The 27,080-nt window shown below is 46.2% G+C and overlaps 5 protein-coding genes across 5 annotated transcripts; 2 read left to right on the forward strand and 3 right to left on the reverse strand.

Annotated features, from left to right (window-relative positions):
* Positions 1 to 952: 952 nt before the first annotated feature.
* Positions 953 to 4,291, reverse strand: LOC128711460 (leukocyte receptor cluster member 8). Its single transcript, XM_053806337.1, is given in 4 exon segments — positions 953 to 1,382; positions 1,438 to 1,795; positions 1,876 to 2,074; positions 2,141 to 4,291. Coding segments are annotated over 4 exon segments (3,138 nt in total).
* Positions 4,292 to 7,005: 2,714 nt separating this feature from the next.
* LOC128715767 (cysteine sulfinic acid decarboxylase) lies at positions 7,006 to 12,875 on the forward strand. The gene is made up of 4 exons (XM_053810681.1): positions 7,006 to 7,731; positions 10,305 to 10,461; positions 10,535 to 10,745; positions 12,275 to 12,875. The coding sequence occupies exons 1-4, from the start codon at positions 7,006 to 7,008 to the stop codon at positions 12,873 to 12,875; spliced, it is 1,695 nt and encodes a 564-aa protein (XP_053666656.1).
* A 713-nt stretch (positions 12,876 to 13,588) lies between these two features.
* LOC128714628 (brain protein I3) lies at positions 13,589 to 14,184 on the reverse strand. The gene is made up of 2 exons (XM_053809502.1): positions 14,109 to 14,184; positions 13,589 to 14,016 (listed from the first exon to the last, which is right to left on the reverse strand). The coding sequence occupies exons 1-2, from the start codon at positions 14,182 to 14,184 to the stop codon at positions 13,589 to 13,591; spliced, it is 504 nt and encodes a 167-aa protein (XP_053665477.1).
* Positions 14,185 to 15,319: 1,135 nt separating this feature from the next.
* LOC128713521 (brefeldin A-inhibited guanine nucleotide-exchange protein 2) lies at positions 15,320 to 22,621 on the forward strand. Its single transcript, XM_053808382.1, has 3 exons — positions 15,320 to 15,575; positions 17,257 to 22,358; positions 22,433 to 22,621. The coding sequence occupies exons 1-3, from the start codon at positions 15,320 to 15,322 to the stop codon at positions 22,619 to 22,621; spliced, it is 5,547 nt and encodes a 1,848-aa protein (XP_053664357.1).
* A 2,181-nt stretch (positions 22,622 to 24,802) lies between these two features.
* Positions 24,803 to 26,870, reverse strand: LOC128711224 (carnitine O-palmitoyltransferase 2, mitochondrial). The gene is made up of 2 exons (XM_053806091.1): positions 26,090 to 26,870; positions 24,803 to 26,022 (listed from the first exon to the last, which is right to left on the reverse strand). The coding sequence occupies exons 1-2, from the start codon at positions 26,868 to 26,870 to the stop codon at positions 24,803 to 24,805; spliced, it is 2,001 nt and encodes a 666-aa protein (XP_053662066.1).
* Between the last annotated feature and the right edge of the window lie 210 nt (positions 26,871 to 27,080).

Genomic DNA, 27,080 nt, shown 5'->3' on the forward strand with positions numbered 1-27,080 from the left:
TTTCCGTAGAGCTCACCATGGTATAACAGAATAGATGCAAGATGTGTTAGTATAGAGCTTATGGTGTGGAATGTAGTGCTGGTGAAATTGCCCGTTTATGGCATTATTCAAAAGTAATCTACACCGGCATATTGTACAGGATATTGGATTTCTTGTCACTTCAGCTGTACGAGTGTTTTTGATTCTTTCACATAAAGGCAGCCACTTTTGCAGAACGATCTACTTAACGTATCGTCAAGCTATTGACTGTAGCAATGTCGTGCGCTTTCTAGTTTCGTGAAGATTGTTGTAGGGCCCTTGCAATTGAATAAGCAACAGCTATCGCATTGCATTCGTAGAATAATTTCTCCAGGCATAACGGCAACATAAGAAGAGAGCACATAATGGGACGATGTCGGCAAAACATTTTCCATCCGAAGATTATTTTTACGCATCATTACGAGTTCTCGTTCGTTTCAGGATCACTGGAACCACCGTTACTCATCACTCGCACTCAGCCTCGAAGCACTGTGCTCACATATAATATGCACTAAACACAGATACAACCTCAAGGCGGCCAAATCTATTCAAAGTTCCTTCTGCTTTTGTGCAACAGATGCGAGTTTGCATTATAGAAAAGAGAAACATTCTAAAACAAATTTTTCTCCTTTCTCGTTTTCACTTTCTGCGATCCGTAACGCTTTGAAGGAACCCATCTATGTCATGAAGGTGTGGTTAAGCACGATTCAAGGAAGACGGTGAAGACCAGACAGGCACGCAGTTTTGGACAAGTGCCGTAAACATGTTTTTCTCGTACTTTGGAAAACCATAGGATCCGGACGGTTTGTCGTCAACCTCGCACAGTCTAGTAACGAAATTAACTCATAAGCATGTATCATTGGAACGGAGTAAAAAGAGCGACTCCAGTTCCAGTAAGCAGAACTCGTTTGTTCCCATTGCTTATAGAGCGTTACTAGAAATTGGCCAGCACGTTCATGCATAACTTGCAGTCGATCACTTTTCTCATAGCACTTGTTACACTTTTGTAATCCGCTGCAGCAGCAACCGTTGTAGCAGCACCAGCCAAATTCATCATCTCCGCCGTCGTATCCGCAGATCCCTCCGCTGGTGCTGGTTTGGCCGCGGGCACAGGTACAGTTGCCATGATAATTTCTAATGACTCTAACCACTCGCAACATTTTTGCTCGCTGTCGAAAGCCAACGTTTGGCTGACCATTTCCACCGGAATATTGGGACGATAACTAAACACAATTGAAATCGTTAAATGCATTATTTGGCTAAACGCTTTTATGAGAGGGAAATAAATGGTAAAACGACTGAAAAAAATGTTATGCAGATACATGGATGATGATCGTTCCACAACTTCCGCAGTTGTTACATAGCTCTTCCAATTGCGAAAAGGAATTCCGGTCCCCTGTCAAAAGCTGTATCACGCACGCCGCGATGATCACAAACCAGAAATCAGCTATTCCGTCAAGCAAGACAAAATCAAACCGAGGCAGCACCTGAAAATCTCACCCACACCATGTTTTCCTAATCCCGCTCCCCACCCCCCAATTCCCAGGATTCCCGTTTTTGCATACGTACGCTTTAATTATGGATTTGAGTGCTAGTTTGCGTTCACGCTCGATGAACCAATCAATTAAATAACCCGCCATCAATGGCGCTTCTCGATAGAGCTTGAAGAAAGTGCTATAATTACTCAACGCCCAAGCAGATCGAAGTCGGAGCGCGAACCCAACTATGTCACTCTCCTTATCCACTGCCGTCAAAGACTTGAGAATGGTGGTCAAATCTGAGGGTAGACGATAAAAAGAAAGGATTTTCCCTTGGATGGATTAATACTGCAACTTATTTTAACCGGATATGAATTACCTAAGGTATTTTTGGTGAAAATGTAGTACAGGACACGGTACGCGGTAAACTCCAGATGATTTTCTCCACCTACATCGGTGTACAGCATTTTGAGTTGAGTCTGACACTGGTTAAACTCTTCATGGTCACCTTTCTCCATGGCGATACGGGCATGAGTTTCGTATACCTGCACAGTGAATGCATCTCGGATACCTTGTACCTACGATGGAAGGAATTAGTCAGCAAACAGATCAGGTACATTAATATATTTGTCTACAACACTTACCGTTAAATCCTGCCTGATGGATTTCAGCTGATCGCAGGCATAAAAATAGTCCTGCTTTTCGACCCATCTCTTCTTGACGTTCTGCAGCGAATGGCGCAATACTTCCACCGGACGCACTTCGGATGGTGCCGGTGCTTTCGTTAAACGCAGAAAGCTCTTTTCCAGATCTCGACACGTTCCGACGATATGTAGATCGAACAGATCTACCTCGTCGTCATCATTATCGCGATCGCCTGCATCGTCAATGAAAATGCGTGATGCCATTGGCATGGTTTGTCTACGGTCCCTCTTGCCAGCGCCATTGAACGGTGACACAATGTTCGAGGCCACGACCGGCGGTACTTTCTTTCCACTTTGACCGTTGAAACGAGCAGCACGCTTCTTTAGCTGCTCCAAATCACCCTCCACCGCACCGCCAATCTGGCCGTGTTCCGAGTAAAAACCACCGTGCGACTTATTGTTTCGTTGGTTTTGCTGGTTTTTGTTGTTCTGATTTTTCTGATTTTTATGCTTCTGTTGCTGCTGATGCTGCTTGTTGTTGCCCTTGCCAGAGGATTTGCTCGAGTATGCCGTACGACTGTCGTTATCGCTACTGCTCGAGGATCGACGGTTCTTGCGGCGTGGTGATCGTGATTCATCACTAGACGACCGGCTGCGACGATTACGACTGCCGCTGCTACTGTAGCGACTTGGCGATCGGGACCGTGAACGAGAAGGACGATTTTTTCTTGTCGTGCCAGAATTTCCCGGTTTCACGCCAAGCCTCGTACCGAGCGATGGCGAAAAACCAGCGTTTGGTGACTGTTTTTTTCCACCAAAGGATTGCTGCGGCTGTTGCCCCCCTCCCTTTACATTGCCCAACGGGCTATGGTATGGGGCGATGCCACCAATTTTCCCTTTGTTGGAAGACATACCAAGTACGCTGCTGTTCATGTTCGGCAACAGTACCTGTTGGTTCCGTTCGCTGTGCACGCTCGGCACAGGTTCGTTATCCCAGTCTTTCGTCCACAATTCACCCTTGTTAGCCGCGGCCGTAATTCGACCCTTCAGACAGATATCGATCTGATCCTTATCGAAATCCGTCTTGCATTTGGCGTAACATCTTGCTACGAAATTGTTCAAGCTTTGCGGCCAATCATCGGTTGGATTGTGGAAAGGATCAGGTTTCTTTGTCGTACCCGCGACCGGTGGCGTTGGGGCCTGTGGCTGGGACAACAGTGCTATTCCGCCGGGAATTGCGGGCACGGAAGGCAGCGGCGGTGGAGGTTTGCTTAGATCGGGCGGAGGCGTTGAAAAGTTTGCGGTTGCGTTACCGGGCGATACCGGAAGGGAACCAGCTGGCATTAGCGGTGGAATATTGGCCGTTGACCCACCGCCGTTCATGAAAATTGTACCAGTGTTTCCGTTACCATGCTGCTGATTGTTCATACCATTGTTTTTGTTCTTCTTGCGCTTTTTCTTACCACCAGCACCACCGCTCTGGTTCTGAAAAGCAGCCATCATCTGTTGATGTTGCTGCTGTTGTATATGCTGCTGTTGTTGCTGAGCGTGTATTTGGCTGGCTTGTGCGAGCGGATTATTTGCAACGATCGGGCTTACCCTTTGAGGGTGTTTGTTTATGTTAAAACGGATAGGACCGAACTGACTCGGAGCCTGCTTATTAAAGCCCATTGCATCGTTACCGGGTTGCTGCTGCTGTTGCTGCTGATTCTGTTGTTGCTGAGGAGAGCTGAAAAACTTGTTGCCTGTCATTCCAATGCCAGGTGATCCCATACCACCGCTATTACTGTTATCCGACATTGGACCAGAAGAAAACCCGGGCGATGCATTGTTCATGTTTCCACCGACATTGTTACCGCCCTTGTTGCTATTGGCGGCACCAAAGGCAGACGATCCCATGGGGCCCTGCATGCCACCACCAGTATTGTTGTACTGTAGCTGTTGGTACAGTGCATAAAATTGTGCATATTGTTGCTGTTGCTGCTGCTGTTGTTGCTGCTGTTGATTCATTCCGTAAGGTCCCGAATATCCCCCACCTGCAGCGGTCTGCTGTTGCACTGCTTGGGCAGCTGCTATCCAAGCAGCTTGCTGACTCAATGATTGATCTTGCGAGTTCATAATCCTACTTACGACTGTTTCTCCTACATGCATCGCACGGGTACGACGATGCTACGACACGTTGTCACCTGGGTTATTCCGCTTCAGGAGATGATTCCAAAGCTTCCAAAAGAACCTCTAATACGGTTGGCTATATATGGGGTACACATAGCGAAGCGAAAAGTGAAAATCCAAGATGGCGGCTACGGGAACGTTTACGGCTCAGACTAATTTCACCTTTGTTCACCGTACATTCTACGCGAAAGCTCTGCCACTTACCTTAACTAGCAAGGCCAAAGTGTTATCTACAATTGGTAACACGATTTTTGTTTATTACTTCACAATTATATCACTGAAATTGAATTTTTTCCTAAGCTATTTCGACACACATCACCTTCATGCGAAGATAACATTTGTAGTGATGGCCCGAACCAACTGTGAACTATGACTCCGGGACTGGAGCGGAACAATGAATGTTTCCGATCCATCTGAGATTATTTGAACTTAAAAAAACCGTTGCAAACATTACCGCCTCGCTGAGTTGAAAAAATAATTGAATAATTGAAAAAAATAATAAGTGTTCAATGTTATTACAATCCATTAATATTTTAATGCATAATTGTATTGTTATGAAATTCCGTATGAAGTTGTGAGGCTATTAATAAACCGGGAGTGAGACATTTTTTCATTTTCGAATTGTAAAGTCTACAAGCTGTACTTATGTTAACTTATCAAGTTTCGATTGGTTGTTGATGGCATTACAATAATAATGGGTGACCCAGCCCGTGAAATCCTTTGAGGTCATTCTCACATGAACAGATAATGCATCAGAGAAATTGTGGTGGCGTTGATGGCGTACATTCGAAGAGTACAGCACAAGTCAACAAGGCATCGATATATCAACACAGAGTCCCCCTTACTCGAAACCTTGCACGTGTGCATTCACTTGCTCCTTAATCGCCTAATGATGAACTAAATTTTAAGTGCTCTAATTTCCTTGCAATCAACGGTAAATCAATGCTGCAATGTTCTTTTACAAACGATGTTTTTTCCCTTATTACCCTTTCTGCAATGAATTAGTTAATAAAAAAATCACTCAAAATTCGCAATGTTAATAAGGATGCTTCAATTGGAAAATTACACATGGTGCGACGCATAATGGGAGCATTTCTGCATAACATTCATCTGCCGGGTTTTGTAACCTTCGGGAGTAACAGTGCAAAAACAAAAGCAAAAGGTCCTACCATTTTTATCAATTAAAAATTTTGCGTGCGCGTGCTCGATAAGGAGGAAATCATGTTTTTTTCCTATCTACACACACGCATGGTGCAGCTAGGCGTGCTAAAGTTCAAGGCAGTGCAAAACAGCATTAGTATGCATATGGAATGCTTCTCTGTTTAACCCGTTAACAATATGGTTAATAACAAATGGACGATAAACCACCTATAACCTCCCTCCATTCAACATAGCAGGCCAGGGCGATCGTTTAGCATAATTTTTTGCACACGCGTGCCCACACGCGCGGATTCCATATCGAGGAAATGGTCTGTCAAGGACTTGTCCAAATAATATACCAGCGGAGGATGGATGCAGCGGAATGATAGGAAAAAAACTCTAATTGTTCTGATGCGCTTCTCGCCACAGGAACATTTTAGAACTTGCGTAACCGATGGATGCAACAACGTTTCAATTTTACGTCAGATAACAATGTAAAGTATTTAAGTATTTAGCAGCGGATGAATTACCATCCTCTCGGGAATATAAGCGGTAACAGTGCCACAAACATCGTAACGCTTCGCTGATTTCGATTGAATTTAAGTCAAGTATCTCCCCAGCCACTTGGCCATTCACAATTTTTTGCTTCACAATTTATAGCAGCTAATAGATTTGCTTCTAAACACTGGGTGCGTTTTTATCAATCGATTGTTCTGCCACGACCACTATCGCCTCGCTTCTAAAAGCGACTTTACGCATATTTGATCGATTCATTCATTTTTATTTTTTGTTTCTTCATTTAATTACATCCCTTTCCGCACTCTGACAGGCGATCATCACATGCAACCTCGCCGAATTGTGAACACGGCAGCGTGCTGTACCGCGTCAAACAACTCACCGCGACACGTTCCGGTAGCGCGGCAGGGCGCGTGCCACGGCACAAAGGCGGTTCTCGTGCATCCCCGACCGATCAACGAGAGCGCAACGTTCGTTCTTGTATGTGTTCGCGAACCATTTTCCCCCGGCCTGCATATTCTACGAACTGAACGAACCGATCGCGATCGCGGGGTTGATCTTGAATGGAGGCGCGAACATACGGAGCGAATCGTTTGAATTCTCGCGATGCTATTGGCAGACCGGCGCACGGTAAGCGGGTAGATGTATTAGGTTTGCGATCGCATCACACGGGGGTACCCGTCGGTGCTAGCGCTACTGCTGGTTCATATATAAGAGCGTGTGTCGGTGGCCAAAGGAATTTAGTTAGAGCCTGATCGCTTCAAAGGTTGCGCAGCTAGCAGTGCGTGTGGTCTACCTTTTCTTGTGCTTCGTGCCGGTAAAAGCTCCAGAGCAAGGAAGCACTCCATCCCGCGAGGTGACCGAGATCCCATCCTGATCCCACTGTTGCGTGACTGTTGAAGTTTACAAGTGGAACATTTGCAAAGTGTCTCGGAGTGGTCTGCAAGCTTTTCGATAGTGTCCGCAGGTTGAATCAATCTTCAGTGCTTCGTTATCACACGGGAACAAGGCTTGACAAGACACGACAGAGCTCAATAATGCCTGCCAACGGTGTGTGTAGTGTCGGTTTGGAGGTGATCGAAGATACGGCCACCTATACCAGCGGCTCGGACAGTGCGGGCGTCTCGGAGGACGAAGATGTGCAGCAGCTGTTCGTGAACGGTACGCATCGTGTTACGAGTGTGTCCCTGCCCAAGAAGTCGGATACGCGTGGCAAGTTGTCGCAGCAACCGGATGAAGGCAAAGCAGTGTCGGAAAAGCGTTACGCGAGTCTGCCCAACCGTGAGCAGCACCAGCAATTCCTGACGGAGTTCCTGACGGAGGTGCTCAATTCGGCCGTCTTCAATGCTACCGATCGTTCGAACAAAGTACTCAACTGGGTCGATCCGGAGGAGCTGAAGCGTACGCTCGATCTGGCCATTAAGGATGAACCGGATACGCACGAAAAGTTGCTGGAGTTGACGCGGGCCACCATTAGGCACTCGGTTAAGACGGGTCATCCCTACTTCATGAACCAGCTGTTCTCGTCAGTCGATCCGTACGGTTTCGCCGGCCAAGTGTTGACCGATGCGCTAAACCCAAGCGTCTACACGTTCGAGGTGTCGCCTGTGTTTGTCCTGATGGAGGAGGTTGTGCTGCGCGAAATGCGTTCGATCGTGGGCTACCCGAACGGGGACGGTGATGGAATATTCGCACCCGGCGGTTCGATGGCCAACGGGTACGCAATTAGCTGCGCTCGCCACAAGTTCATGCCTGACATTAAGGTAGGTGCCATTAGAAAGGGGACTGTAAACGGTGGGGACAATTTTCTTTCGCTCAGCGTACAGAAGAACATTAGTATCGGGAACGTAATTAAATCACTCCAATTACTAAAACAATGATTCTTCTAACAACATACAGATTGGTACAGACAGACATTTTTACTCGCCGGAGTAGAAGATAACAATTGGAACAATTCAACTAATTCACCCAAGGCATGTACATTTCCGTGCGATTAGTTGTTAGGCATCATTAGCATCAATTTCTTTCGGTTTCGCACGTGTGCACAAGCACATCGTGTAGAGTGACAAGGTTTGCTAGAACATTCCTGCTTAACGCTACCAGCCATCTGTCGGCACCGTGGTGGCCTGTTGTCTGACGATGATTTGTCTGCATCGCAGGAGAGTGGCATCATCCATTCACAACGTAAAAGATTGGCACGGGTAGTTCTGTGAGTAAATTAGCCGTGGTGTTTTAAATATAATTCCTGTTTGGTGTTCCGACCACCGACCTGCACCATCCGCAGTAAAAGTGAAAGGGATATTTTAGTGGTTCCACATGCGGAAAATCCGATGCGACCACAATTACAGGAGCTGAACGGTGTAAAGGGATCTGAACGTAGAACCATTTGCGATTGCTTCCTCACGGGCACAGCGGTGAGGTCCTATTAATAGACACCGACGGCTATACGTCCACCTGTAGACCAGCTATAATTGAAGGCAGGCCAACGAAACAATCATAAAAGGCTCCCGTGCATGGTTGCCCAAATAGCACCATCAGCCCAAGAAAAGGTTGCTCAGAAGAAACTCAGTTCAGAACAGAACTTTACGCTATCTGGCGCTGCCATCACTTTTTCGAATGCGATCAAAAATGGTATGGGCCACCGGACAAGGGACGTCCGCGAAAGACACCAGAAGACATACCTATCCACTCACCTACCCGCCCAATCAACCGTTAAATAGGGGAAGCATTACTTCCTCCCTGCCGCCGTCGATCACATCCTCATGTGTGGCGTCGTGTGTATGTTTTTTTTTCGTTTGCTTCTCTTGGGCCGGAAAAGGCGCTTGGCCCGTAACAACATGATGACTTTGGCCCTGAACATGGCGATCGAGCGCCCGTGAATGTGCCCGTGTTGCCAGACTTCGCAGCAACAATAGCAAAAAAGCACCGAGCACAGAACGGATTGAAAGACAACAAAACCTCGCACGCTAACGAAATCCTGCCACGCGCGATTCTTGGTGTCGGTGAACGCGCGAGAAGGCAGGTTTCGGCGACACGCGCCAGCTCCACCGATCAGTGAACTGGTACAAATAGCTAACCGGCGTATGACATTGAAAAGCTAGCGGTGTTAAGATGCACATTTTGACCTCTCCTTCCGTTCTTTTTTCCGGGGGACGGGGTGTATCGTGCCACGAATTTGCAATTCAGCTACCGGTAAACTGGTTTCGGCAGGTTCCCAATTATTTCCTCAACTCATAAATCAACGTCACAAACACGGCAGATAGTCGCCGTGATATCATAAGCATATCACGCACCACCAAAATCTCGCATGTTTACAAACAAACGTGCCAAACAGGTTTCAGATGTTGGACGATGCAAGATACAGAGAGCTCGATCGAGGTGCCGTTACGATCACTTACCTTGGAGGTGATCGGTTTTTGTTGTGTTCTCAGTTTTTTCACCTCTTTTCAAGCCAACCATCCAGATCTGACCATAGCGGATGTGGAATTGGGAAGTGAACTCTCTGAAATAGAAATCCCCTTCTAGACTTGTTCAACCATTTGCTACATTATTGCAATTGAAATGTAATACCAGTGGAAGAACCTTTGTTAAAAGAATATCGCTACTAAATCGACTTCCATTCACTTGAGCTCGGAAATTCCTTCTCAATGGAATTACCCAGGTGTGGAAAAAAAGACCTTAGATCGAGCAAAACCCCTGGCCAGCTGCAGTCGATTACACAGCGCTCACTCCTATCTTGCTTCTAGACATGCTGACTACTTGCAAGGTGCTGGTACACGCTATTAGTAGGCTAATTATCACTTCTACTACTACTGCTTCCATATCAGTGCGGCTGTGATCGCGATCAATTCATCACATCGCACGCTACGATCAGGAATCGACAGCATGATCAACCACAATGCGTTTGACGGAGAAATCACTTTGTGAACTTACCGGCAAAAAGGCAAGATCATTAACGGTGGGAATTCTAGCAATGCACGTCACTGTGAATGGAGCTGTTACGAGAATGATTAGTAGGCCTTGAATGATCGTCAAGTTCGATTTATGAAATCGCTTTCTTCCGCTGATTTCGAACGTTGTATAATCTGAATTAGATGGACAATAGCGATTGGTGTACCTGCATGAACTGGATTACCAAAGCGGTTGAAACTGAAATGCGCTTATCGATTCGCACGAAAAAAGGCTAGAGGTTATACCATTAATACCTCCGTCTAGTGTCTAGACGTAGTGATACTAATCTCCACAGACGATCGATGATCTACAGCGGCAGTTATACTACAGCTTCCATCAACTTACAACATCACATACAAATAACAAAATGTATTTTGCTTGACAGGCGAAAGGATTAAATGCTCTTCCGCGGCTGGTTATCTTCACATCGGAAGACGCTCATTACTCCGTAAAGAAGTTGGCTTCGTTCATGGGTATCGGTTCGGACAACGTTTACGCCATCAAGACCGACAGCATTGGCAAAATTCGGCCCGATCATTTGGGTACGTTGCGATCACATCCCATTCCATATGCAGGTGAACGGTTAACACTTCATGATTTTTTCTTCTTTTGCAGAGAGTGAAATCTTGCGTGCCAAATCAGAGGGAGCCCTACCGTTCATGGTATCGGCCACCGCAGGAACGACCGTAATTGGTGCGTTCGATCCGTTGGAACAGATTGCCGATCTGTGTGCTAAGTACAATCTCTGGATGCACGTCGATGCGGCTTGGGGTGGTGGTGCTCTGATGTCCAAGAAGTATCGTACCCTGCTGAAGGGTATCGAAAGGTAAGCTACTCTATATGAAGGAACCGGAAGTGTTCTGTGTTTGGCTTTCGATTGCAGACGATTGTTTCTCTCGCGGGCAAAGTGGTACTGGTTTGGTCGCTCAAGTTTACCCTTTTTGTGTAAAATAGAACAGGTTTCCGGTGGCTAGAATTGGTAAGAATAGAACGATTCTTTAACGTCCAGTTCTTTGGCGGTAGTTTCGATCGATGGTGGACAGCAACAGATCTGCGCGACGTTTCTCCCCAGCTCATTGTCTATTACAACGCGTTGCCGTGTTGCGGAAATGAATGTAGCGCGATCGTATGGAATGCTGCCGTGTGGCTACTTTAAAAGTGAACACGTGGCCCGTAACCTTGCAAGGCGAGCAAAATGTTCTCCTTCATCTTTGTATGAATTCTACACGGTATTGTAACAATGCATTCGAGTGCGCACTGGCAGCATCATATCCGTCCTATTCGCTACAACTAGACGACCGGTGAACCAATAAAAGTTTCTTTGGCCTTTACTTTCCAACGGTAGCGGCAAACTTCAAGCTCCTTCGCTGACCTTTGTGGTGATCGATCCGAGCGACACGCCAGTTTATCTTCGTGCTCTAGTATGGCTAATCGATCGATCACACCCGGTTAATGTTCATCATTATTATACTTTCATGTCACGTAATGGGACGTGTTAGTTTTTTAATCTTTAAATTGGAGGTCTGATCTAATTGTACATTTATCGGATACAGTAGCTAATGTAGAGGTTACTAATGGTTTTGAATTGATTTAAAATTATAAATCAGTTCTTGTTGGTTTGATTACTTGGAGATTCTTTTCCGGTCCAACCGTGTTCCGTGTCCTCCATGGGATTGCTCTCTGTTCCACTTCTATCTAACCTCAAAAATAACAAAAAAGTATCTCGATACAAATGCATGCAATTATTGCCGCCGGGTGATTAACACCCAGCACTATACGGCTACTGTAGGTGCTGGTTTCGCTTGATTCGCACAGCAGTCAATTTTCCGGAGAACTGGAAATAATTCGCACCGTCACTCGCATTGCTGACGGTGGCCGGTTTTAGAGGCCTGCATGTATGCACACGCTACCTGGTAACGACATTGGCCCAAAAGATCTACCGGCTGGCTGGTCGTTTAGTAACGACCGGTAATAAGAAGGCCTACCAAGTATACCGACTTACACGAATAAAGTTGACTACTATTTCTTTGTACTAGACCGTACTGCAATGGAGTGCGCTTGTGCCGCGCCATGCTGATGCACAGTAAGGTCAATGTCAATGGCACCACAGTGAAAATGGTAAGATCCTTGATCTGCAGGCACATTGGCACATTGCCGGTAGAGCAACAAAAAAAAAGGTGGAACCGACAAACCGTAACGCGACTATGGTCATTAAGGCGTATGGATGGAAGAAAAAAAAACATTGAAATCGTTTGTTAAGGCTATACTGTAAAGTACCGTAGAAACACTGTTTGCATCTCTTATTGCTCGTATATTAACTTGGATTTCATTTCCACTTATTTCCGGCATCTGCAGGTCCGATTCGGTCACCTGGAATCCCCACAAGCTGCTGGCGGCTCCACAGCAATGCTCCACGCTGCTTACGCGCCACCGGAACATCCTATCTGAGTGCCATTCCACGAATGCCACGTACTTGTTCCAGAAGGACAAATTCTACGACACACGGTACGATACCGGCGACAAACACATCCAGTGTGGCCGACGGGCCGATGTGCTCAAGTTCTGGTTCATGTGGCGCGCCAAGGGTTCTGCCGGGTTCGAACAGCACATCGACAAGGTGTTCGAAAATGCGGAACACTTTACTAACAGTATTAAAGCAAGGCCCGGATTCGAGATGGTCATCGAAAATCCCGAGTGTACCAACGTGTGCTTCTGGTATGTTCCGCCAGGATTACGCAGTGTGCCGCGCGATTCGACCGAATTCCGGGAACGGCTGCATAAGGTTGCACCGAAGGTGAAAGAGCGCATGATGAAGGAAGGTTCGATGATGATCACCTACCAGCCGATTCACGATAAACCGAACTTCTTCCGGCTAGTGCTGCAAAACTCGTCGCTGGACAAGTCGGACATGAACTACATTATCGACGAAATTGAACGATTGGGCAAGGATCTGTAATGCGACACAAGCCAGTACAGTTCCTTGTTGTTTCCTGTTGCTTAACTTATTCACTTGCTTTATCACGTACAGATGTATTTATTGAACGCATTCGTTACTAGCAGCTAAATTAACAACAAAAAAGGAAGACAAAACTAGCGACCCCGTACTTTTCAGGTCGTGGCGTACTTTTCAGAGATACAAGAGCAAAAGAAGGCGTTGGCAAAAAATGCATCCTATGCGCACTGTATAGATGAGGGCAATAGTGTTAATAAGAAACCGTGACACAGTGCAATAGCATTCATATCCATAGTGGGTGTAATGTTGTTCACTTAAGAATACTTATTTGTGCTATATTGTAAGCATGTTTCAATATATACATTTTTTTACATACAACCTACTGTTATCATGAACTATTGGGTAACCATAATATCACATTAACCGCTGCGTAGCCCACCAAATACTGACTATCAATTGGGAAGATTTGTCTACAGGAAGAATAGTTCGATCGTTTATTTTTGGTATTCAATAATAGTAAATTCCGATTACAAGAATAACGTTTGAATCCTCATAAACATTGTAAATTATGTTCAAAGTTAATTGGTACGCCAGGTTATATCATCCTATCGCTAATGATCTATCACATACCATCATTAGTACCATTTCCTTGTGTACATATATATGGTTGTTGGTATAAACGATTCAAAAAGTTTCCAATTTCCTTACCATTCGCTTCAGAACTGCACACCACAATTGGTACAGCGACGATTACGCAGTGCCAGACACGCCAGTATACCGAGTGGAAAGAAGAAAATGGCGCAAAATATCCCCAAACAAGAGTAGTCATCTTCCAACATACCGATTCGGCAAACAGGGCAACCGTTCACAACAATAATCTGGTGGTTGATTATTTCCGGGCGTGGAGCCGGTCCAGTCTGTATGGTAACTTGCGGAATAATTGGCACTGCTGTTTTGTTTCCATCCATGGTCCCGTAGTAAGGCACTGTTCCAACAACAGGGGCTACATACGTGTGGGCTGTAGCGATCGGTTGCTGTTGGATGTATTCCTGTCTTGGATAGGATGCCGATGGTGCTGCTGTTGCTACTGTGACTGCGATCGGTGCTGATGGTGCCGACGATTGTGAGGAATCACCATTTGACACTACAAGAAAAAAATAATCAATGAGTATGAGTAATGCTTTCGGTTTTGGGATTCTAATTTGCGTATCCTTATGCGTAAGCGTATTACAGTACCGTATTGTGTGGAATAATTCTCAGCTATCACTTGGTCGTACGACGGAGGTTCGTTGGAATGCTTTTGCGAAGCCATTTCGCCAAAGAAATGAATTTTTCTGAAAAAGAATAATTCACTGAATTGCGTTTGTGCGTACTCTGCTGTTTACAAGGAAATGATAAACTTGCTGTCAAACAGTGGAACGATATCGGAGCTGTATGTTCTAAACATCTTGTGCTCAATCCGAACCGAACCGGACCGGTGCTCTTTGTGTATCGGAATTCACTTCGTAGTGAATCATTATTGTACAGCATACAAAGGAAAAAAACTTTTTTAATACAAAGCTGTTATATGGTAGACAAGCAAGTGGTACAAAATACGAGAAAATAATTTAAAATGTTTAACTTATAATCCACCCGTGCCCATCACTACCCATCCGTCGGAATGTTAGCACAAACAGTACTAAAAATTATGTGCTGTACTAAAAATTCGTACTGTCAACATGACGTGCCAAATAATCAAAAAATAATCAAAGAAAAAAGTTTGTGAAAAATTGCCACCGTAATCGAGTACGAAGGACTTCTAAATTGCCTCGAAATTTGTGCGATTCTGGTGTGTTTTTGTAGATGCTACGTAAAAGAGTGTGTGCGAGAGTGGTTTAATTAGGTGGTGATTTAAGTTTGGCCGATACATACAGACCAAAGTTTGAGAAAGTTTTGCCCGAGCACTGGTGCAGACGTGTTGAGTTGCACCCTGGTCACTCCCATATTCCCCATTGCACCTGACCGAATTGCAGTCTCGATTCGGATCGGATTTCCCATTCAGTGTGGCTGTAAGCCACGAAGCATCCGTCCAAAATTCACTACGACTGACGGATACGCTTTGCTGGTGAACGGCCCGGGGTATCCTGTGGTTCGTGACGAAAAGCGCAGTAATCAAACACTTTCATTCACAATGGTTACAAACGGGGTGATGCGTTTCCGGTTACCAATTTCCTCTTGCTAAAACGAACATTGAGATCCGAAAAATCATCGTAGGCGACCCACAACACCATGCAGCGGATACTGATGGAAATCGTGTGAAGGGTAAACCGTCACAATTACACCTGGAAGTTTGGAGGAAAACACATCTAAAGCGAAAAAAAAGAAAAAGTTGCATCCGGTGAGTTGATGCATTCAATTCATTCGGTGCCATCGAGCGCGAGGACACAATCGAAAAAACGGAGAAAACTATGCAAACTGCGACCGGCCGCGTAGGAAAAACGAGCAACACAAGCAGCGGCGGAAGCATTACCAGTACGACAAAAGGCACGAACGGGACGACGACGGGATCGTTAGCCACCGGCAGCAATACTAGCGGAGCAACTACGGCAACGACAAAAACGAAAGAAATGTTTATCCTACGCGCGCTCGAAAAGATCCTCAGCGATAAGGACATCAAACGATCCCATCATCTTCAGCTAAAACGTGCATGCGATGTGGCACTTGGTAAGCAATTTGGTAGCTGATTAATATTTCCCCAAAGTTGTTCAATGTTATTTTTTTAACCCACTCGTATCTCGTAAACCGCTTCTCCGTTCATTATACCAATGATAAGACAGAAGTAACCCTAATCGAGTCGAGTATGTCTCATTCGTTCGAAGAGCTGTTGGATTGCCCAAAGAAGGGGGGTTTACTATTGATTATGTCTTTTTTTTTTGTAGTACTGTCCCAAATTTGTTGTTCTCATTTTTCTCGGCCATTTTCCCTTATACAGGATACTGTGTATCTGGGGGGTTTGTTTCTAAAAAAGCCTAAAAACTCCCATCGATGCTGAGGAGAATTACGGCGAAGGTCGCTCATTAGGGCGCGTTCCCTGTCCACAACGTTACGCGTCGTGCGGGAGTGTGTAATCGCTCAAAGAAAGCGTGCCGTAGTATTACCTGGAAGGAAAGGAAGCGCGAAAACTGGAGCAAATGTGTAAAATGAGAAAAAATCAATAACACTTAAGTAACCCACTTGAAAGAGGCCAGTACGCGTTTGTGGGTACGTACAATGGTGTTGGCTCGAAGCACATGTAACGCACGGGTTGTAAGTGTCGCCCTGCCTGTCCTTATGGACGTACTTGCACTGGGTTCGGTGGGGTTTCATTCAATTAATTGTGTGTAATATATTGACAGGGACTGATTTGTTTTTAGTGCAAGTGGCGCTTCCTTTTGGACTATTGTTTTTTTTAAGATTCTTCTGCTACAATTGGGGTGAATTGTAGTCGAAATATGTCATAATTTATGTAATTTTTCTATAATGAAAATAGCAATATTGCATAGTACGTCGGAGGAGACAAAATCCGGAACTTGTACGATTGAATTAAATAATAGTTTTGTGTCTTTTACATTAAGTTAAATCTTCTTAACAGTAATAACAAACATGTATATTAAACGTCAAAACTATCAGCATAATTTGTAAAATATGTTGAACATATGTTTATTTTCCGAATTCTTCATGACACCATATGTTTCGGTTGAGTTGAATGAATTTGAAGCATATTTTACTTTTATCCATATGTATAGTTGAATAACAATTTTATTTATTATTTTTTGCTACCATTTTACAATACAATATACAGAAGTACAATAATTCCTTAGAGTTTTGGTAGTACACATAAGAACCCCTGGTTTGTAGAGGAACATACCAATACCTTCAAATGCGCCTGGCCCATAATCTATGTCCAGGGTGACAAACATTGTTAAACTCTTCACAAACTCAGGTAAAGAAGGGTTTTATTTAAGCGAAGATAACGGCCTGTACACCGCATTGTGCAACCGAGGGAAATGGTTACACTGTGTGGCTCTCGAAAGCATTCGCCATAAACCTCGTGCCGACATGAGCACCACCGTCATATTATTCTACCAGCACAGATACCGGAATGTTTTTTTTTTGTTAATTTACGCGACCCAATGATAAGTGGCCGTATTTTAGTCATCGCTCAATCGTCGCTGATAGCGGATAGACGATTCGATTCAGTCAATCTGTTCACTTTGTTTCCCGGCTGGTTCTAGGGAATGGATGAAGTTTTCCTGAATGTATTCAAACGAATAGAAGATTATTGGGGATTTGCAGCGAAAGGTGTTTTTGAAACTGTATGTGTATCTAATGTTTTCTTACATTTTTCTGTTTTCTTTTTTTTTAGAGGACATTAAGGAAGAGTTGAAGCAAGCGGGACACACAGAAACCAATGGCGAAACACCAGTTCCATCGGCAGCGCTGCCGCTACCGAAGAACGATTCGGGCAACATCATCAATGCGGAAAAGTACTTCCTTCCGTTTGAGCTCGCCTGCCAAAGTCGTACTCCGCGCATCGTCGTGACTGCCCTGGATTGTCTGCAGAAGCTGATCGCTTATGGTCATCTGACCGGCAACATTCCCGACTCGTCGAATCCGGGCAAGTTCCTGATCGATCGAATTGTTACTACGATATGCAATTGCTTTATGGGTCCACAGACCGACGAGGGTGTACAGCTGCAGATCATCAAAGCATTGCTGACGGTCGTCACCTCACAACACGTCGAGGTACATGAGGGAACGGTACTGCAGGGCGTGCGGACGTGCTACGACATCTATCTATCGAGCAAAAACCTTATCAACCAAACAACGGCCCGGGCCACCCTTACGCAGATGCTGAATGTGATTTTCACGCGCATGGAAAATCAAGCTTTCGAAGCAATTGCGTCCGCTGGAACGGCAAATTCCGTGGTAACGGGGAGTAGTAGCTCGACCTTACAGAGCACCTCACCCAACAATAGTTCCGTTGCGGGGACGACGGGAACGGACGAATCTCCCACGCAGCTTACCTTGGTGGCGAAACCGACAGAGGAAAAACATCCGGATTACGATACGATCAGGTCGATCGTGGAAGAAATTGTCGATAATGTGATAGCGCAGGCTGCTTCGAACGTTGACGGCGTTGAGAGTGTACTTTCCGGCAGTGTAAGCGAACCTGCAATAAACATCAATGAAACGAGTGAAACGGTCAGCATCGGAGGAATATCGATCGGTGGTGGTACCGATTCGACCTCGATTGCACGCGTCCCATCGCAGGAAAGTATGGAAGTGACGAGCGAGAACGATAGCATTGTGACGGCCAAATTTACCCATATACTGCAGAAAGATGCCTTTCTGGTGTTTCGTGCACTGTGCAAGCTTTCGATGAAACCGCTTCCCGAAGGACATCCGGATCCAAAGTCACACGAACTGCGGTCGAAAATACTTTCGCTGCATCTGTTGCTGTCGATCCTGCAGAACGCCGGTCCGGTGTTTCGTTCGAACGAAATGTTCATCATGGCAATCAAGCAGTACCTGTGCGTAGCTCTCTCGAAGAATGGTGGCAGCGCGGTACCGGAAGTGTTCGAGCTGTCGCTGTCGATCTTCGTAGCACTGCTGTCCAACTTTAAGATTCATCTCAAAAAGCAAATCGAAGTGTTTTTTAAGGAAATTTTCCTGAACATTCTCGAGGCGCCCAGTTCGTCCTTTGAGCACAAATGGATGGTCATTCAGGCGCTGACACGAATCTGTGCGGACGCGCAAAGTGTGGTAGATATTTACGTTAACTACGACTGTGACTTTTCGGCCGCAAATTTGTTCGAGCGTTTGGTGAACGATCTGTCGAAAATTGGCCAGGGTCGACAGGCGCTGGAGCTGGGTACGTCGGTTAATCAAGAGAAATCGATGCGCATCCGGGGACTGGAATGTTTGGTGTCGATCTTGAAGTGTATGGTTGAGTGGAGCAAGGATCTGTACGTGAATCCAAACTCTCAGACAACACTCGGTGATCCACCGCCGTCCGGAGGTACGGTAGTCGAACGTAAAAACAGTTCGCTGAATGTGAGTACCGGATCGCCGGTAGATGAACAGGTTCAGGAGATGACTATGAAATCACATGGCGGATCCAGCGTGAGCATTAATTCTGTGGGAAGCACCAATACGTCCGGAGGCAATCGGGAAGTGCTCGATCTGCCCGAAGAACTGGAAGAGCGAAAGCAACGCAAAGAAGTCATGGAAACGGGTATCGACATGTTCAATCGGAAACCGAAAAAGGGTATCGCTTTTCTTCAGGAACGTGGGTTGCTCGGAACGTCGGTGGAAGATGTGGCCCGTTGGCTGCACGAGGATGAACGACTGGACAAAACGCAGATCGGAGACTATCTGGGAGAGAACGACGAGCAAAGTAAAACGGTCATGTGTGCTTACATTGACGCGATGAACTTTGCCGAGCTAGACATTGTGGCCGCGTTGCGCTACTTTCTCGAGGGCTTCCGGTTACCAGGTGAAGCACAGAAAATTGACCGGTTGATGGAGAAATTCGCGTCGCGCTACTGTGACTGCAATCCGAACAATACGCTGTTTGCCAGCGCCGATACGGTGTACGTGCTGGCGTTCTCTGTGATAATGCTGACAACGGATCTGCATTCGCCACAGGTGAAGCACAAGATGACCAAGGAACAGTACATCAAGATGAACCGAGGAATCAGTGACAATAAGGATTTGCCCGAAGAGTATCTGTCTCAAATCTACGACGAAATTGCGGGCCATGAAATCAAAATGAAGAATACGGTTGCGAACAAACCGGCCGGCAAGCAAATCATTGTGAACGAAAAGAAGCGCAAGCTGCTGTGGAACCTTGAGATGGAAGCACTCTCGACGACGGCCAAAAATCTGATGGAATCGGTGTCGCACGTGAAAGCCTCGTTTACCTCTGCAAAGCATCTGGAGCACGTTCGGCCAATGTTTAAAATGGCTTGGACATCTTTCTTGGCAGCGTTCTCCGTGGGACTGCAAGATTGTGACGATCCGGAAATAGCGTCCCTATGTCTGGATGGAATTAGATGCGCGGTGCGTATTGCGTGCATCTTTCATATGAGCCTGGAGCGTGATGCTTACGTGCAAGCATTGGCTCGATTCACTCTCCTGACAGCTAACTCACCGATCAATGAGATGAAGGCCAAAAACATTGACACCATCAAAACGCTTATTATGGTGGCGCATACGGACGGGAACTATCTTGGTTCGAGCTGGTTGGACATTGTGAAATGCATTTCCCATCTCGAGTTGGCGCAGCTCATCGGAACCGGTGTGCGGCCTGAGTTTCTGTCCGGGCCGGCATCACATCGCGATACACTAGACCCATCCGCTAAAGAACATATCGGAGAAACGAGCTCGCAAAGTATTGTCGTGGCGGTTGATCGTATCTTTACCGGTTCGATTCGGCTAGATGGAGACGCTATAGTGGATTTCGTAAAGGCTCTCTGCCAGGTATCGCTGGATGAGCTGACGCGTCCCCAGCCGCGAATGTTCTCGCTGCAAAAGATTGTTGAGATTTCGTACTACAACATGGGACGTATTAGGTTACAATGGTCCCGTATCTGGCAAATCTTGGGTGAACATTTCAATGCGGTCGGCTGTAATACGAACGAGGAGATTGCCTTCTTTGCGCTCGACTCACTGCGCCAGCTGTCGATGAAGTTTATCGAAAAGGGTGAGTTTACCAACTTCCGGTTCCAGAAGGACTTCCTGCGACCGTTCGAACACATCATGAAGAAAAACAATTCGCCCGCGATCCGCGATATGGTGGTGCGGTGTGTGGCGCAGATGGTGAACTCGCAGGCGCATAACATCAAATCAGGCTGGAAGAACATCTTTTCGGTGTTCCATCTGGCGGCGGGCGATCACGATGAAGCGATCGTGGAGCTGGCGTTCCTAACAACTGGCAAGATCATTACCGACCTGTACCAGACACAGTTCCACATCATGATAGATTCGTTCCAGGATGCAGTGAAGTGCCTGTCGGAGTTCGCGTGCAATGCGCGATTCCCGGACACGAGCATGGAAGCGATTCGGCTCGTGCGGACGTGTGCGATTTGTGTGAACGACTCGCCAAACCTGTTTGCCGAGCATGCGGGTATGGAAAACGATGTGTCCGTGTCGGAAGAGGATCGGGTGTGGGTACGTGGCTGGTTCCCGATGCTATTCTCACTCTCCTGCGTTGTGAATCGTTGTAAGCTGGATGTACGGACGCGCGGGCTAACCGTGCTATTCGAGATCGTCAAAACGCATGGAGACGCATTCCGGGCGAATTGGTGGCGCGATCTATTCAATGTGTTGTTCCGTATCTTCGACAACATGAAGCTACCCGAACACCAGACGGAAAAGGCGGAATGGATGACAACAACGTGCAATCACGCACTGTACGCAATCATTGACGTGTTTACACAGTATTTCGATATGCTTGGCCCGATGCTACTGGCAGATCTGTACTGTCAGCTGCACTGGTGCGTGCAGCAAAACAATGAACAACTGGCACGATCCGGAACGAATTGCCTCGAAAATTTGGTCATCTCGAACGGGCTCAAATTCAGCGAAGACACCTGGAGCAAGACCTGCCAGTGTATGCTGGACATCTTCAACAGTACGCTACCGAATGAGCTTCTTACCTGGAAACCGGACCCATTGCCACAATCGATCGTTGGTACCGGTACACCCGCTAATGTTCCCCGCGTGCACGAGAACGGAGATCTACCGAGACATGGCATTCTAAAACGCTCGGGATCACAGCATTCAATGCACGGGTTGCAAGATCCGCATGTCGGTGAGCAAAGCAATGTTACAAATCTGGCCTCGAGCGGTGGCAACAGTGTCGCGAATACATCGGTACTCTTCTCCAACCTGCTTATTAAATGTGTCGTCCAACTCGAACTAATACAGACGATCGACAATATAGTGTTCTTTCCGGCGACTTCACGGAAGGAAGACGCCGAAACGCTCGCTCAGGCAACAGCTGAGCTTAGCGCGATTAACCAGCACGCAGCGTCCTATCCGTCGTCCCTTTCCGGCGAGGAGTGCCAGCGGGAAGAGCAGGGCATGTACAGCTATCTGAACACACCCCATCTTCTGCAGCTGGTCGACTGTTTGCTGCAGAGTCACCGGTTTGCGAAGCAGTTCAATTCCAACAACGACCAGCGGACGGTGTTGTGGAAGGCAGGGTTTAAGGGTTCGCTGAAGCCAAATCTTCTGAAACAGGAAACGCAATCGCTTGCTTGCGTGCTGCGAATACTGTTCAAGATGTACAGCGATGAGAACCGGCGGCGTGATTGGCAGGATATAGAGAAGCGACTGATCGGTGTATGTACGGAAGCGCTGGACTATTTCCTCTCACTACCAAGTGAACCTCATCGGGATGCGTGGACATCATTGCTGTTGCTAGTAATGACACGGTTGCTAAAAATGTCGGATGCCAGGGTAGGTTATCTTATAGCAAACAAAATTCAATATTCACAAAAGGTTTTCTATAAAATGCTTCGTTTAAATTTCAGTTCGCGGCACACATTGCCAGTTATTATGTGTTCCTGTGCGATCTAACGTGCGTGGATCTAAAGCCGGAACTGCGAACAGTATTGCGACGTGTTTTCCTGCGCATCAGTCCAGTGTTTGGAATCTCGAGTGCCACTGCTGGGGCGTCCAGTGCAAATGCGTCCAATACGGTTCCTATGGCAGCTACCTAGTATCGGCGGCACGGCCCAATCTCTCGTACTACCAACAGTGACAACCAACACAGCAACAGGTGGCATCCACAATACCGATATGGCCCATGGCAGTATGTAGCACATCCTACGATGTACCATCATGCTTATTCCACGACCCACCAGCAAGCAGTACACTCTTCCCGTGAGTCCGCGACAGGCTGCCAATGTCATCGTTGGCGAGCGCTAGCGCTCAGTGATCAGAACGGCTTTCGTTCCTTTCCGTCCTCACCGGAGCGGCAGCGTGGTCGGGTGGTGCACCAAAGACGGGCTTCATCTACCGGCGTCTTAGGTGCGTTTAGTATGGGCAGTTCTAGAACAGGTCATTCGATAGGGGTAACGATGCGCAGTAACAATAGAAGCAACAATAGTAGCATAAAAAATATCATTACCACTACCTCTAGTAATAATGGTAGCGCTAGTACACGGCGCTCTTCAGCTGCTACTGCACCTACAGCACCAAGTTTTACATCGTTGGTTTCTTCCTTCACACGCCGACCCACGTCCTCTATTTCTTCTTCGGCCTTTTATCCGGTGGGTACATTTTATTCCGCTAGCAAACGTGCTGCCAATCCCGGCAAGATGGGTGGTGGTTGCAAAAACAATTCCTCATTGACAAAAAATCGTATTTTGTAGTCACGTGATTAAACACAGGTCTGTGTGTGCTTTTGTGGGATGCGTGTGTGGTTGAATACAGACCGGAGCACTTAGTGCACTTTTTTAATATTGAATATTTGAGAACGTCACAACACAAAATTCCAAAAAGAAGCATCTAAAAATTATGCTATTGACTTTTATATCCAAAGAAAATTAAAATGAAATGCATTGGACACGTTTCAAAGTTGAGATATTGTTATCTTATTTGCACCAGTCATAATGTTATCGATGTGTGCGCATTTTATGTTCATGACAGTCCTTACAATTCAAAAACCCCGGAACGCACGCTACTTCTAGAGGAATGAAAATGCACTCGTTGCAAAAAGGTGTATGATGGTTTTTTTGTATATAGTAAAATAGATGCTTGTAATGCATTGAATTAACACAACCACTAGTTGCTGCTTGGCTTGAGAATAATGCACCTTTATTAGTTGAAAGCATTTCGAACAATTGGTACCAGAAGGGACTCTTCTGGTGGTCGCATGTGGCAGTCTTTTTGCCCGGAATAACAGTGGAAACTCAACATAAAAAGAAACGTAGTGGCGATAGCAAGGTAATAATATTTAATCATAAAAGTAACAAGCTAAAAAACAGAAATGAATAGGGCAGGTTAGAAATTAAAAAGGCAAACTCAAATACAACCCCCAGAAATGGTTGTGTGGTAATAGTTCAAGGAAAAACAACATTAAACTAGTAAATCGCTTTGTATACATGGGTGTAGTGAATGAGAGATTTCAAGCAGCGTGCGAGTGTCTCGAGTGGCAATCGGATGTTTATCGAAGTCATAACAGAGTCGTGGTGGACACGACTCGCAAGCTAGCAAAAGCGCATTATACTGACACGTCTGTTTTTGGATCGGTTTGGCGCATAAATTTTGGGTACAGTATACAAATTGTGTTACATTTTGGCATTTCATAACTCGGCACCGAGGGCTAGGTAGGTATGTTAACGGGATCCGGTCCAGCAATAGAGAAAGGAAGCAATGAATGGGAGGCGTTGTAGCATATACTCTGTGATCGATGCCGAGCAAATCACACGTGCGCAAGAAGGTGATAAATTAATCATTTATTTGTTATATGAAATAATTAACGAAAGAGAATATACAGTATATATATAGTATAATATATACTAATCTGCATACGATTAAAAATACACCGGTTGTAAGCTTAGTCGAATTTAAATGGCGCATTGTGGACGATGGACTGCCGTTTTTTTCAGAGATATTCCGAAAAGATAGAAGTAGAGATTATCCTTTTAAAAATAAAACATATAGAGGACCTTTCATAAATTACTAAACAAAACAGAAAATAGTATGATAGTCTCGTCAGAATATTGTTAGACTAAGTTCAGACGATAAACTTTTGATTTATTATTTGTTTATTTAGAAAATATTACAACTATCCCAAAAGCCACCTTTTAACAAACGATGTCAATCGTATTAAACTTTTAGCTAGCTTACACACAAATCAGTGCTTCAATGTGCAATTTACTTTCAATTTGCTACAATTATTTCTCTTTGGAAGACGGACCGGTGGCGGTCAGCACTTTGTTAATGTCTTCGTATGCCGCCCGGAGACAATCGACAAATTCACGCCCATTACGGTGCGGCTTGTAGCTCGTAACGACACTGCCCAAGTAACCATCCTGTATGTTGTACCCGATGCCATAACCATCCTTTACTACCGGTCCGAAGCCGCCAGCCAGCAGAGCTGGCGATGAAAGCGTGCTGGTCGACAGAATGTTATGATTGATAGCCGCATAAGCGGGATCTTGGTAAAGTGCCGGCAAGGGGAGACCATTTTTTTGTGCCGTATGCTTCAACCCGAACAGATGCCTGTCGAATCCCTGCCCCATTGCGGCATCTCTTGTTAGCTGACCATGTACAGTGGAACATTGATTCATCATATCGCGCAACTCGGCCGCACTTTTCTTCTTCGCCCCATCGCGCCTTTCCACTTCCTCACAAAATGCTTTCGTGGCGAGCGTGCACGGGCGCATCGTTTCTGTGCGTCCATGGCGGAACGCGGCTGTACTGCACGATTCGTAGGTGCCCACAAAGGTGCCAGCCTGCTTGTAATACGCCAGCTGGAAACCGAGCTGCATTACCGAATCGGGACTGATGCGCTGCTTTTTACAGACACTCTTGTTTATCCCTTCGTACTTCATGTAGTTCATGTCCAGCGAATCGATGACCGCATTGTGGTTGTTTTCGGCGGTCCGGATGGCAGCCTTCACGCGATCATCAAGCGTAAATTCGATCGGGACAATAGCATCTGATTGTTTATCGGAACCCTGGAGTCCCACATCTGCGAACGGCGCCGTTGTAGTTTCTTTGAAAATTTCCTGAAAGTAACGCAGTACGGCCACACCATCACCCCAGGAATGTTCGAAGTTTATGCCTGCCGTACCATCTTTGGCAACGATCAGTGAAAACGATTTGTCGAACCATCGGTTTGTGCCATCGCCGAACAGGAACTCGCGAATGGCAGGAATCGGATTGTCAGGATTAATCGTTGAATCGTCCAGACATAGGCAAAACAGTGCTGAATCGACTAGTTCGAGGGATTTGGCATTGTTGCCCAACTGGGCAAGATGTGTTCTAGCCGTTGCCCAGGTGTTACGATTTTCGGTCGTCAGCAGTCCTAGCGGATCGGCCGCTGGAGATGTCGTATCGTTGATAATCCGCTCGAATCGTGCAAATAATGTAGCAGGTTGTTCGATATTGCCTAAAATGTTTAAAATGAAAAAGTATTCTTTAATGAGACATTCAACCTAGCACCAATTCGATCTCACCTTCTGCATCCAGCACATCCACGGCATACATGTTTCCTTTACGCAGGACAAGCACGTGACGGGAGGAATCGTTACGATAAATTCGGTCTTTTCCCAGCTCGGGAATACGCGTACCACCAAACAGACCCTGATACTGGCTCATATCGAGAGGATATGCCTTGAACGTGTACGCCACGTACGTGGAGATGATTGCCGGCATCAGCGAAGTGACCGTGCGGAACATGTGCGTATCACTTTTGGTTGGATTCAGATGAAAAACTTCCGGCTCAAGCGTTTTGGCCCGCAGCGATTTCATGAAGCGCAACGAGCTGATTACCAGATTGGTCGTACGCAACACTGGGTCGTTAAATGCTGGCCGTGGATCCGGATTCATCATCAGCAGCGGGTTGTAGTTCAGCGGCAATGGCGCACGGTCCCGAAGGTACATGTCGAACCAGGGCTCCGAGATGTAGCTCGTATGTTTGTTTTTGGCATCGAATTCCTTTAGCATTGTCTGCAGCTTTGGTCCATCTCCTTGGGCGAACTGGTTTACCGCTTCCTTCGTGCGCTCGAACGCATCCGGTGCAAGCAACGGCTGTTGAGCGGCCAGATAACGCGCACAGGTCTTCTCCAGCTCCGGAATAGGCAGTCGTGGCAGGGAAGGTTGAAAGTGCAGCATCGGAATCTTAGAACGTTGAAGATACTGGTACTCATCGCCATCAGTGCGTCGAGCCGAGGTAGATTGACACCGTGTAGCATTCGCCAAGGATGCTACCCATTGGGTTTTCGGAATACGTAACATGTTTGATCGTCACCAAGTAAACTATAAGGCACAACAACAGTCCAGGCCGATCAGCTCGCAACTCACGTATCGGTAGTCGGTGAAATTAATTTTCAGTTCCCAGGTTCAAAGTTCACTCGCGCTATGATTTCACTTCGCTGAACGGAGGAACAATACATCAGGTGGAGTCGTACATGGGCTTCGGTGTAATCTTATCAGTCGACAAAAGGA

Source organism: Anopheles marshallii, chromosome 3, assembly GCF_943734725.1.
Source record: "Anopheles marshallii chromosome 3, idAnoMarsDA_429_01, whole genome shotgun sequence".
Classification (NCBI taxonomy): Eukaryota; Metazoa; Arthropoda; class Insecta; order Diptera; family Culicidae; genus Anopheles; species Anopheles marshallii.

Bases quoted from the DNA above. Each gene is read 5' to 3' on its own strand.
- LOC128714628 (XM_053809502.1), bottom strand. From the start codon at position 14,184: ATGGCTTCGCAAAAGCATTCCAACGAACCTCCGTCGTACGACCAAGTG. The intron at 14,017-14,108 runs GTACTGTAATAC...TTTTTCTTGTAG, and splicing joins GAATTATTCCACACAATACG to TGTCAAATGGTGATTCCTCA.
- LOC128711224 (XM_053806091.1), bottom strand. From the start codon at position 26,870: ATGTTACGTATTCCGAAAACCCAATGGGTAGCATCCTTGGCGAATGCT. The intron at 26,023-26,089 runs GTGAGATCGAAT...TAAACATTTTAG, and splicing joins GGATGTGCTGGATGCAGAAG to GCAATATCGAACAACCTGCT.
- LOC128713521 (XM_053808382.1), top strand. From the start codon at position 15,320: ATGCAAACTGCGACCGGCCGCGTAGGAAAAACGAGCAACACAAGCAGC. The intron at 15,576-17,256 runs GTAAGCAATTTG...CTTTTTTTTTAG, and splicing joins TGCATGCGATGTGGCACTTG to AGGACATTAAGGAAGAGTTG. The intron at 22,359-22,432 runs GTAGGTTATCTT...TTTAAATTTCAG, and splicing joins TAAAAATGTCGGATGCCAGG to TTCGCGGCACACATTGCCAG.
- LOC128715767 (XM_053810681.1), top strand. From the start codon at position 7,006: ATGCCTGCCAACGGTGTGTGTAGTGTCGGTTTGGAGGTGATCGAAGAT. The intron at 7,732-10,304 runs GTAGGTGCCATT...TTTGCTTGACAG, and splicing joins AGTTCATGCCTGACATTAAG to GCGAAAGGATTAAATGCTCT. The intron at 10,746-12,274 runs GTAAGCTACTCT...CGGCATCTGCAG, and splicing joins CTGCTGAAGGGTATCGAAAG to GTCCGATTCGGTCACCTGGA.